Below are 13294 nucleotides of genomic sequence, written 5' to 3'. Positions count from 1 at the left end.
TAAAAACCTGTTCTATAGTTCTCTAACAAAATTTCAAAAGATGTTTAAAAATCTATTCCGTAGTTCTCCAACACAATTTCAAAAGATATTTAAAAACCCATTTTGTAGTTCTCCATCAAAATTTCAAAAGATATTTAAAAACAATTTTGTAGTTCTCCATCAAAATTTCAAAAGATATTTATTTTATAAACCATTTTGTACCTTTCCATCAAAATTTCAAAAGATATTTAAAACCCCGTTTTGTGGTTATCCAACAAAATTTCAAAAGACGCTGAAAAACCTATTCCGTACTTCTCCAACACAATTTCAAAAGATATTTAAAAACCCATTTCTTAGTTCTCCAACACAATTTCAAAAGATATTTAAAAACCCTTTTTGCAGTTCTCCATCAAAATTTCAAAAGACATTTAAAAACCCATTTCGTAGTTCTCCAACACAATTTCAAAAGATCTTTAAAAAATCATTTTGCAGTTCTCCATCAAAATTTCAAAAGATATTTAAAAACCCATTACGTTGATCTTCAACAATAATTCAAACGATACTTAAAAGACTCATTTTGTATTTCTCAAGCAAAATTTCAAAAGATGTTTATAAACCTATTCCGTAGTACTCCAACAAAATTTCAAAACATGTTTATGGAGTCCTTTAACACGTCAGACACTATAAATAGCATCTAAACTTGATCTTGTGAAAATGTCCACACAATAAACGTACTAATCAAGATGATATATCACTCTTTACCTTTAAAAATCTGTTGGTACATAATATCTGCAGTCAATTGTTATTTTTTTTTTTTTACTTTACAGTGACATGTCTCTTCATCATAATCCAACCTGTGTGTACTGAAATGTCTCCTTGTCCCACATTTGTATGACCACTAAAGAAAGAAAACTACACCTCAAAATGTAAATGGCACTGGTTTCTATTGCTTGATATCAAGAAATTTGTTTAGTGAAACTTGTCTAGTATATACACAGAGTCATTCACACAGAAACCGGTCGACTGGCAACCCTATATTACAGAACACGTTCAACTCAATACTTTTCGTCTTCTGCTTTACAGAAACGAACTGCTACTTGTAAAGTTATGAGATGTAATCATCTGACATATCATAATCAGACTTCAGAAAAGCTGTGTATTTTTTAAAGAGAATATTTGTACCAAAGGTAGAGAAACAATCAGTGCTTTACCACTACTTATTTGTGTTCCGGCAACGCAAGGCAATTCAAACGAGGGAACGATACCAGCAAATATTCATTTACTTACAGAAGAAAACGGCAATGAAAGGTGTTTCGTCCATGAGACGATTTAGCATCCTAATATTAACGGCTTCGATTTCTCCTTCCAATTCTCGGTTATCATCATCAGTGAGCCATTCCAACACACTACCCTCGTTCTGCATATCTCCTAAACAACATAAAACAAACGTAACCAGTGAGTGGAAGCTTTGCAACGTAGCAGCAGCAGCCACTGCAAGGTAATAATTCCCACCAGCCTGTAGGAGGGGGCGGTTCGGGTCCTCCCTTAGTGAGGAGTTTAAGTAGAGTGTCACGGGTTGTTTACATCGAGTTAATTGGGTTAGGAGCCACTCAGGTACGGAGTTTAGGGTCTTTTCGTTCTCTGAAAACACTGCCACATTATTCAAAAATGTACAAAATAAAGCCAAAAAGATGGCGGATCAAAAAAAAAAAAAAAATGATACGGAAGCAAGCAGTCAGTAGAGGAGGCACTTGGAGAACCTGTGGGGAGGATGATCATGAGTTGAGTTTATTCCAGGAGAAAAGGCGACTTTTTAGATCATGCTCACAAAAAAAGAAAGGGCTCATGCAAAACCACACAAAAAAAAAATCTGAGAGTAAATAGTATAATACGAAATTTACTGCATAACGATAATAAAAAAAGTATCTGCATAAGCTATCAAGTTTTTAAGTATTTTGTGAATATATTTATTTGTTTTACAGGAGATGAGCTTGGGCATAAAGAAAAAAAGAAAAAGTAGGTATTCCAGCGTGTCTACAAAAAGTACTCACAAAACAAGGCGGCCAAATAGGTTGACTGTGCAACAAGTTGGTCCAGCATTGCAGGATTAACGTGTTCAATTTCATCTACTAATTCTCGATTGTCATCGTCACTCAACCATTCCAAGATAAAATTCCCACTCTTTATTTCACCTGGATGAGAAAATAATGGGAGTGACTGATCATCCACGGGCGGAAAGTCGTATGTGAGTGTCAGTGCCTGCATCAGGAGATATTTGCTTAACATCTCTTTAGCCTTTTCTCACGCTCTTTGAACTCTGACCGTAAGCCCTAGAGAGATTGTTAGCAAACGAACCCCAAGCAATGAACAAAGGAAAAGTAAGAGGCTGATAAAAGGTCCGGGGAGGTAAAGGACATTGCTATCGATCACGGCAAAGAAAATCTGGATGAGGCTTGGATCTAACAACATGCTAATGACGGGCAAATATTATAATAATAAGAGGATAACTGAAAGTAATGAAAAGAAAAATGATCTGCCGAGATTTCTGGTATATTTAAAAAAAGCTACGACGCAGTTTAAGTAAGTGCTGGACTGAAAACAATAGAAGATTAAAGCAATCAGACACACAACATCTATCTTACTGATAAAGACGACGGCAACAAAAGGATTATATTCTACCAAACGTTTGAGCATTGCCCTATTCACTTCCTCTATGGTTCCCTGTAATTCACGATTGTCATCGTCAATTAGCCATTCGTAGACACTTGACTCCACACTCAGGTCACCTGGAGAAAACGTTTAAGGGGAAGGTCTATGATGCAGCACAGAATTCAGAAGAGGGGCAACACCAGCATATACATACATATTATGATAGTGGGAAAGGGACGGTGAGCAAGGAAGGGTAAGCAGCCCTGGCGCTTTCAACGACTGCGACCTGTGCGACTCATAAACGCTCGTCAGTGAAAAGATCAAGGCATGGGAAACATCTTCATAAAAAATGCAAAAGAAAAATAAAAAAAAGGCAAATCCATAAATAAAGAGGAGAACGGGAAGACATCTCAGGACTTCATAGGCTGGGCCTTTGACTTTATGGAGAGGCAGTATGGTATCTTAAAAAGCCTTGGTGAATCCAGGTAAATAGCTTACTCGAGAACAACACAGCAAGATATGGTTTGATGTTAAGAGTCTGGAGAAGCATTTTCGAATTGATCTCCTCAATTTCACCTTCCAGTTTGCGATTGTCCTCATCAATGAGCCAATCGGCGACATCCGATATCACAAGGGCGAGATCATCTGAAGAAAACAATGGATTATGAGACACGCACAATATGTGAGCGGTTCAGTGACGGTGAAGACAGTGACCACGGGGGCTTGGAGGACAACTTTTTCACCTCTGACACTGGGACGTTCAAATATAGCTTTGTTAACCGGTGAGTGGCAGGTGAGCACAGGCGGTATAAAGAAAAGTCGACGTCACAACTACCAGATGCTTTAAACTCCATTTGAAGGTTGGGAAAGGGCCACCACATCATTCCTAGCTTACTATAAAACACTACTGCCAAGGACAAGGAATCCTTTAGGATTGCGTTGAGCATGACGCTGTTTATTTCTTCTATTTCACCATCCAGGTCTCTATTATCATCATCCAAGAGCCAATCGATGACACAATCCGGGTGTAAAATATCATCTGCAGAAAATGGAACTTATAGGGGACTTCGCCAGGAGAACAGATACTGGACCCTAACTCTACGTGGCTTTATAAATGGAGTGTCATTGTCAAGTTTGTTTCTGTAATAAACCTTCGCATACAGAGTAAACAATAAATCTCCATAGAATTTTCGTGTTTAAATTATACTATAGGAAATGTAAACATGTGAAGTGAAGTATCGCCCAATTTCTTGCCTATGATTATCCAATGTGAATTCAGCAGAGGCACAGCAGTACTTCTTTGTATTTCTGGTGAAGGAATACCTGAGTTGTGGCGTTACTATCTCGTGTGCCAGAGGCCTCTACATCACATGTGACGTAATACAAGCTATTCAATCTACATATAGTACCATAGTCTTATGACATAGGGAATAAACAGTCAACAGGAACTATAAATGGTTCTGATGTGATCAGTAAGTTAGGAAAAAGGGGGAATTTGAAACTAGTGCTATGCTAGTGGTAAAAAAAATAAAGATTAAATCTCTCCTTAGTTTCATCTTCAGGTACCAAGGATAATTCCATGTCCTTTCTGGCGAGTCTTTTCTTGTGACCCTCTAAGCTATGTAAAAAAAAAGAAGGAGAGAGAGAAAGAAGATAAAGCACTCCAATGACAAGAACAGATACACCAACATCTTACTGAAAAATTTTCAGTCAACTAATTCATATTTAGAATGAGTATTATTTAATTAGGAATTAAAATATATAAAGCAATATGTAGGCAAGACCAATATTACTCATTTGAGTAGCTTTCTTTCATATATTATTTAAAGGCAAAGAGCTGAATTTAATATTGGAATTATTACGATACAACAAACAAAGACTTTGAAACAGTTGAAATAGTAATAAATAAAAATAATTTCCAAAAACTTTGCAAATATAAAGTAATAATCAAGTTTCGAACTTTTATATGTATTAGATATTTAATAGAGCTTTTACCCTGAAAAAGACATGAACAGATTAGATCAATGGTGTGTTGTGACGATGTAAATAAAAAAAAACAGTCAGAAATTCTAAACTTGGTCTTCATCATTATCTAAATATATAAAAAAATCAAATATTAAATACTGTAGCATAATTCAAATACAAATAACTAAGAAACACATTTAAATTTACTAATGAATGAAAGTATTTTCGACTAGGAAATCAGAAATATTTTGAAATTTTCATACGTTTCACGGAAATTAAGAAGTTGATTTTGAAGCTAAGGTAACATCAACACTTCAACACAGAACAATCTTATCGCTCCTCTGTAGTACTTGGAAAATATCAAATATGAAAATATGAAAGTGAAAAATACCTCAAATTCCCCCATGGGAAAAATGGAATAAATATAGTTTCTTGTCAAACAATTGGATTCACTGTCTCCCAAATGTCCCATGACAGTCAATTAGACATAATTCCTGGCCGTACAGACCTTCAAATATCAGAGGGTTTCCATTCCTGAAATAAATGAGGGCAGGTAGTGTCTTGATTCCATATCTCTTGGCCAGCTGGGAATCTTGGATTTTGACCATGTGAATCCCATACACATCACATTCATCATCGATGTTCTCCAACTCTGCTAAGACGGTGTCACACGCACGGCAGTTGGGTTTGTCTGCACAGGATAAAGGACTTACTAGATAAACTACTTTTTTGCAAAGGTTTGCACCAAAAGTCTTATCTAAAAAAACCAAATGATACTCCACCATTTCTACAAAGCTTTCGGGATTATGACATACTGCAAATTTTAGCAATTCTAAATATTATGAACAAAACAAAATTGCTTTACAAAAATCTATTACTTACAGAAGAAAACGGCAAGATATTGTGTGTCTTCAAGCATGACTTCCAGCATGTTCCTGTTGACTGTTTCAATTCTATCTTCAGTTTTCTGGAGGACCAACCACTGCAATACATCCTCTTCAGCCAAAAGGTCGCCTGAAATCATTAGTGTTTTCAAATATTTTGATAATTTGCAAATTCTTGGAGTAAATAAATGAACTTCTTATAGTATAAAATGCAGTTCAATATATTATTAAGAGGATATTTTTAACATTTGTACAATATAGCACATTATACAGTCATCAGTTTTAACTGAACCAAAGAAAATGACAGATTTCTTAATTTCCATAGAAATATCTGTAACTTAACAAATTGTCACTCATTGAAAGAACAGCCTAGCTCTGAAGATGTCATTGGTCTGATAACTAGTGAATGTTGCTAGGGGACAAATCAGAATGGCATGACTTACCTTCAAACACCGTGGGTACCTGGTGCTCAAAGTATAGCAGAGCAGGAAGGGAGGTCACACCATACCTCTCAGCCACCTTAGTATCCTGGGTCTTGACAAACTTCACTCCGATTCTGTCAGTGTCATCATCAATATTTTCTAATTCATCCAACACTTGCATGCAGATATCACAACTTGAATCAACCACATCTGAGAGTCAGAGAGAGGGATATTAGTCAAAAGCACAAGAAATGGGAAAGCTTTGGACTGAAACAAATGCAGAGAAAACCAAACCCCTTTTTAGTCTAATTCCTGCAATTGCCCCGTTTTCCTCATATGGAACGAACTGATGATATGGGCTGATGGGTGGAGATTATGTACAGTATGAATGATTCTCAATGTTCAAGTTGAAATCCATGACTAAAGATGGAGAGGCCTAAGTCTGGAATCTAGAACATTTCAGTGTCACTACCTATCTCAGTGGGTCGAGCCTGTTAGTCCATACAACTGTAGCAAATTGAAGTGCGCACTATATTGATCCTGTAGCTGAAATCCTCTTGTAGTTAGTAAAATAAGTATGCTGTCACATAGAGACCCTTAGAAGTAAAATGGAAATTGTGAAACCTTCAGCAAAAGAGAGAGAGAGACTGTGCACTTTTTGTACTGTTCAAGCGCTTCACTGACACTGAAAACAACCATGCTGGAGCAATGTGATTGCTGACATTAATACACATAGGAAAGATAAGACCAGAGCGTCAAACACTAACAGTGAAACGTCACGATATTGCTAACGATGGAACAATGAACAAATGATGAGCTATACACAAAAGACTTGCACTAAAACATTATATTATCTTATATTGTAATAATCACAAACACAATATTCACTTCGCTGTAGGTGCATGCCATGCCGTTATGCTATACTGTAAGAATTCTACTGCATTCCTGACACTTATTACCTCTAGGTGTTAAAAACTACAGATGCAAAATGTTTTTTTAACTACAACAGATGCAATGGGAAAAATCTGAACTGTTTCGCTACAAAGAGGATAACATGACCCTACAAAAGCTTTATAGAGGTAAATACTATCATTTAGTCATTAGTAATAGATGCTGGTCCTTGAGCAACATAGTCCGTAGCAAAAACTGAGAACTTAGATCTGTAGCACAACCCAGTGAAGTTCATCTGAGAAAATAACATCAGTTTATCTTTATAAATCTAAGTTCTCGTCACTTGGAAGTAATGGGTTATCCTTTTGACATTGTAGATAGGGGACAAAGCATTCAGAGGCTTTTTATTGTTGCGTGAAGTCGTGCTGTGTATAATTCATTGAAGCTAGATTGGACAAATAAAAACAGAACCGTGGATATGAGGTATTCATTCAATCTGTAAAATAAAGCAGACCTGGACATAATGACAAAATAAAAATGAGATATTACTAAAACACAATGTTGTGTGTATTAGTGTATGTAATACGATCTTTGTCTTATACATGGGAGTTACAGAGCAAATGATACAGGAAAGGTTCAGCGAGCATCAACAGCTTCTAAGTGGAAATAAATAGTATAGATCGAAAAAGAGGTTCACTTGTTTCCTCCGGTGGTGCATCGTCCTTGGACTTCTTCTTTTTCTTCTTTTTCTTCTCAGGTTCCATTGGTGTTTGGTCGCATCCACAAGAGGCTAAGTCCCCTTCAGGAGGCAGTAGAGGAATTACTACATACTCTGTACTTGACTAACTATAGAAAGCACTGCAGCTAGTCTACAATACATATAATAGATGGAAAAGAGAACCAAGAATAATATAACACATTCATCTATAATTTCTTGTCATTAGTTATGTAGGAACCTATAGTCGTAAGAAGCCAAAAGGAGGCTATGCAGCAATGTTTAGGTCGTAACTGTTGATATTTGAAAAAGGTAATAAGCCATTAACCATAGTTTACCTAAAATTACCTAGAGAAGTCAAAATACCTTGCAGTTCAGAATGATGGTAGGTGTCTACAAAATATGGGTATGAAAACTGACTGTAATCACTGCACTGCAGTCTGCACTTATGCTAAACAATAAAAACAGAAGGAAACATTTTCCATTCAAAGTAAACACACACACACACACACACACACACACACACACACATATATATTATATATATATATATATATATATATATCTATATATATATATATATATATATATATATAATACTCCTAGTCAAAATGGCCTCTAACTTCTTGACTCAATTGTATTTTTCTGGACAGACTTGTCACTACATATTTCATCGGATATAGGCTTTTAGTACAGGCGTATTCAGGAAGTGCAGGGAAGTTAAAGAGGTCATTGTGGCTATAAAAAACATATGTGTATTTGAAATTCATAGTTATGTTTAAAAACATATGTATCTTGAATTCATAGTTATGTATTACTAATGGGTTACTAATTGCTGTCATTTTTACAAAGAACCCAACGATTTAATATATTCAAGAAAAGTTAACCTAAATTCTACTAACTTACCTACGACACGGAAAACCTGATTGGACATGTACTTTCAGGCTATAAACACTACTCTCCCATTCAGGATCCCCGTTTCAAAATAAAGTGAAATGGAACCATTTAAAGGAGCTCGTAAAGGAAGAATCAATGGTTAAGTGATACATCTTCCAACAAGGACAAAGATGGATTTATCTGAGCATGAAAAACCTAACATAAATAAAAATAAAGAGCATGTTTTGGGTTGTAGGCTGCCAAACAAACGTAGGTGTATATCACAGTTTTCTTCATTTCTTCAAGTGCGTTATTTACAATATAATGTACATATTTGAAAGTTCTTTACACTGTTACTGATTGTCATAACATTGCACATAATAAATAATATATAATTTAGGAAGTGGGTAAAAGAACTCAGAAGGCAGTTCAGTTCTAGCCAACTTCCTTCACCTTGCTGACATAAATAATAATTCCCGGATTCAGTTACTGAGATAGTTCACCCCAGCAAATGGGAAAGAACCTTAATTATACAAAGGATGCTAAACTTTTTATAGAATATTAAGGTAAAAACTGAATTAAGCATAAAAATCTTTATATTACTTTCGGACATTAATTGAAGAACTAACCACAAACCCAGTATGCAGAAAATTTCAGTAACATTAGCCGCTTCATCGTCCATAAAGAGCACTTATCAGCAGCACACTAATTTCCCCTGTACTCACTGTGCCTTTTGCCTCCCTCTTAGACACTCCCCCTTCCAACCTTTATCTCTTCCACTCCTTTTGTCCAACACCTTTTGGGTATTCATTTCCTTCCGAGTTCAAACTCTTCTATGCTATACTTTTTCAACAGAAAATGACCTCCATTCTCTCTGCATGACCAAAACATCTTAAAATACTATGGGCAATTTTTTACCTATGATAAGCTTGCAGGAGCAGTCATTAGGCGAGTCTCTGGTGGTCTAAACAGATGCTTACTGTCCTCAATGGTTGTGCGAGGCATGGTTCCATAGGACTCCTTTTCACTTTTACCCCAAAGACTCAGTAACTCCCAAGTGTGCCATCTGCTTATCTTCTACCTACTTTGCTTTTAAATCACCAAGCACAACCATCCTTTCTCCTTCTCCATACCCAACAGGGAACATATCATTAAGTTGAAAAAAATGTATCTCTCCCGCTTATTATTTTCCATTTTTTATCATTAAAAATTCTTCCCCTGTAACACTGAGTGTTATCAATATAATCATTGGATATAGCATACTTGTATTTGTTCTACCATCCTGGCTGAATTCAACACTCTCAATCTTTGCACTACCCAGTACTGCATTCACTTCACTTTTAATTTCAATCTCACAACATCTAGCACTCCCTCCTTGAACAGGTCAATTATCATATATATAACACTTTGCGTTTTCTAAAAAACGGATGAAGTTTCATGTTTAACAAGTGCTTGGAAAAGCGCAGGTTTAGCGAGAGGAACTAGAGATCAAGTGTAGGTTCAATCTTGTTTTTCATTTTTTAATCTCTTGAGATGACAAAAGTCGCTTTTGTAAATAAAACATTTTACTGATGAATAGTACAGCAATAATTATAAAAATTAACGATCGGAAGACCTAAAAGCATTTACACATACATACAGTGTTCAGTACACATATTTGCAGTAGCAATAAAAGTGGTATGACGCCTGGTTAAGCGAAAAAATGAAAAAACGAAAGAAAATATCAAGATTTTCATTTCCTTGAAAACTCTCATTAATTTCGTATCTCTGACCCCCATAAGAGATAATGAGGAGGCATGAGACTGGTGATATACGGAAAGAAAAATGAATTCTCTATTGAAAGACTTACAGAAGTAAACAGCGATGGCATCGGAGTCCTTGATGACCCTCAGAAGGGCGTCGCCTTCCATGTCCTCAATGAAGTCAGCTGTAGGATCCTTCTCCGTCAGCAGCCACGACAGGAGGTTCTCTTCGTTCTTCATGTCTCCTACGATGTAAGGAAGGTGGAGGAGAAAATGAAGATTAATGAAGGAGAATTTATAATACCTCGATGGCGACAGATTCTAAGAGAGGGTTTGCCAACGACGGGCTCATTAGGATCAGCAAAGTTCTGGATTAACCTCAAGGGAATCTGTGCAATCTGCCTCAGTGTGACTGGGATCTTCCATGTTTTGTGAAAATGAACATTTTCTGGTGTCCAAAATGACAGAGATTATCTAATACCATAATTTGATGGGCATGAAATTGCTGACAGATGATTGACCTACGGCAATCGGAAAATTATATGATTTGCTGATAATTAATTAATTTCATTACCAAGTTTTAGATACTCTGATGTGCTATCAGCTGACCTAGTGGTGAGCAACAAACCCTTACTTTTGTCTGATGGCTCTCTTAATGGGTTTGGAAACAATTACTCAACCATAAGGTATTCAATAATCCTGATAGAAAAAATAAAGGCGATGAAAGCATTTCATTCATTCACGTGGCAAACGTGAAACCAAATATCACCATTCATAAATACGATAATCATATGGAACGTAATTTATAAATTAAGGACCTCCCCATTACTTGAATTTTCACTGCTCTACGTCAAAGGGTCTAAGGTACATTTTAAGGAGACGCTCAGTGTTCTGAAAGGTAGGTGAGTAAAAGCGATTAGCAAAAGCTAAGCAAATCAAGAAGGAACGAAATCCATCAGCAAAAAAGCCAGTCTTCAGTAAACCAGGATTAATTTAAATAAGTATAAAGACTTTTTCCATTCAGAAACAGAACTTGCCCGAAGCCTTATAGCTAAAGGAAGTAATGTGAACATCTGTGATGGACAAAGATTTACCTCTCGTTTTGTTCATCATTCAGCAGCCTGCCTAATGAAAAAAAGCTTATCGTTTCTAGCTACTTTGCTGTTAAATCCTTATGAAGAAAAATGTAATAGGAAGTAATTTACAAGTCACAAAGGTTAAATTTCAGATGAGCGATGCTGATTTTGTTGCACTGAGATAAACAGATATTCCTTCTTTATTAACCTCAAAGTCTTCTCTAGATGAGGCAGTCAGTTATAATAATTACTATTCTGTAATATGTCACTGAAGCACCAGCAAAAGGATGAAAAAAAGGACGAGTTTTCTTGAATATTGAAATGCTTTCATTTGAATTTGTGTACAGTAACAATATGAGCCACTTAGTGATAAAAAGCCCTTACCTGACTGGAGGTTTACCTAACCTAAGTGATGATAAGTCATTTGCGATGGAACTTACGCTGAGGTTTGCATAATGTTACCTGTACTTACGAATCAGTGAACTTAATAGCAAGAACTTGTTACAAAAGGGGCAAAGGTCTGTAATTAGAGTCTGACGTTACAAGATATTAATTAGTGATTTAGTACCATTGGTTTGAATGAAATTGGTAACATCCACATTGAAAACTATTAATAGTGCCATAGTATTCATGTGTTAATTATCTTGACTGGTATTATGGTTAGTCTGTGATTCGTGCGTTAAGACATTTGAAGTAGACTGAAAATATTGAATGATGAACCACTTCTAAAATCAAAACACGGGCAGAGAGGGTGCAAAAGTACACAGATATGAGTGAAGTAAACAATGAAATAAATCCATGAATAAACAACAATAACAACAACAACCGATACGCAACTTACGGATGTAGCCCAATGCCAAAAACCTACATGCAGTGGAAGCAAAACATGGGAAAGAGTTGTCTGACAGGGTAGCAACTCTGTACATGAAATGTCAAGAGCACGAACAATCAAGAAAAGACACCATGCGGGTCTGTAGGTACAATATTCATATCTATATAATAATTTATATATTGTTTGAAATGATTCAAACGAAAATTAGATAGAGAAATATTTCAGCAATGTCTTGAAAACATCGATCGCAAGTCAGCAGAAGGGTTACCTGTCCAGGAAATGGAAATCTATCATTTTCATAGTTCTAAGTATCCTGAGTATAATACCATATTATTCTAAATATAAAGAAAATGTAACTCCGTTATACGTGCAACAAAGTCACAAAAGTTAACAGAAATCCTTAGTCTTTGCTTGTGCCACAAAACCTTCAAGTTTTTCTTCTGCAAATTTTACACTTATTGCAGAGTTACTCAGCAGTTTCTCGAGTACTTGTTGTCTACGCCATTTAAGCAACACGCGTGTTGAGACTTTGACAATGACACCTGCCTGTACATTACGTATCATACGATTCATAAAAGAACGAATCGAAATGAATGATAAGTCTTTCCATTCCGTAAAGGCGATACAAGTATCACCCAAGAGTCAAGAAAGGGCTGAATGCAAGAACGTGTTTAATACTACAGGGGAGAAAAACCACTGAAAGAACCAGAGTAATATTATTTTAGGTTACGCTTGAGTGCGACCTACCGCCTGTGTAGAGAGAGAGCGGGAGTTTAGCGTCCATGGAAACCCATAAGAAATGAAAAGAAGAGAAGGTAGTCCTCATTAACATATCACATAGATGTAAATGGGTCAGATGCTGAACTATCACAATGTAGAGAGAATGGTTAAGCCTTGAACAGTGAATTGACTAAAAGGCACTGGAGGGCGAATGCTTTTGATTAATTAAAATGTTGTAGCAATTACAAAATTTCATTCTTAAACATAATCATGCAATCTGCGGTGCTCAAGGCCCGTTTTGGCTAGCCTTAATTTTTCTAAGTCTTAAAATGCTTAATCAAGTAAAATGGTAAAGTAATATACAAGTCATACGAGTTAAATTTCAGATGGGCGATGCTGACTTTGTTGCACCGAGATAAAAAGGTATTCCTTCTTTAGTAACCTCAAAGTCACCTCTAGGTGAAGCAGTCAATTATAATAATTGTCAATGAGGCACCAGCAAAAGATGAAAAAATATTGAGCTGAAATAGTATAAACAGAAGA

At 36.1% G+C, this 13294-nt stretch overlaps 1 protein-coding gene across 11 annotated transcripts in view; it reads right to left on the bottom strand.

Annotated features, from left to right (window-relative positions):
* Positions 1-13294, bottom strand: part of LOC135220720 (uncharacterized) — a 153783-nt gene that overhangs the window by 13782 nt on the left and 126707 nt on the right. For 3 of the 11 annotated variants that reach the window (XM_064258139.1, XM_064258146.1, XM_064258144.1), the window contains 6 exons: positions 10231-10368; positions 7488-7589; positions 5921-6109; positions 5476-5607; positions 5102-5284; positions 3127-3273 (listed from right to left, as the gene is read on the bottom strand). In XM_064258139.1, coding sequence (XP_064114209.1) covers positions 3127-3273; positions 5102-5284; positions 5476-5607; positions 5921-6109; positions 7488-7589; positions 10231-10368 — 891 coding nt within the window. Of the gene's footprint in view, positions 1-1266; positions 1408-2030; positions 2172-2621; positions 2766-3126; positions 3274-3523; positions 3668-5101; positions 5285-5475; positions 5608-5920; positions 6110-7487; positions 7590-10230; positions 10369-13294 lie in introns of all 11 variants that reach the window. The other 8 variants (XM_064258145.1, XM_064258148.1, XM_064258147.1 and 5 more) reach the window with 6 other exon arrangements.

The sequence above is a fragment of the Macrobrachium nipponense genome, chromosome 2, assembly GCF_015104395.2.
Source record: "Macrobrachium nipponense isolate FS-2020 chromosome 2, ASM1510439v2, whole genome shotgun sequence".
Classification (NCBI taxonomy): domain Eukaryota; kingdom Metazoa; phylum Arthropoda; class Malacostraca; order Decapoda; family Palaemonidae; genus Macrobrachium; species Macrobrachium nipponense.
The sequence above is the reverse complement of the archived record's forward strand: the minus strand, read 5'-3'. Positions and strand labels throughout refer to the sequence as shown.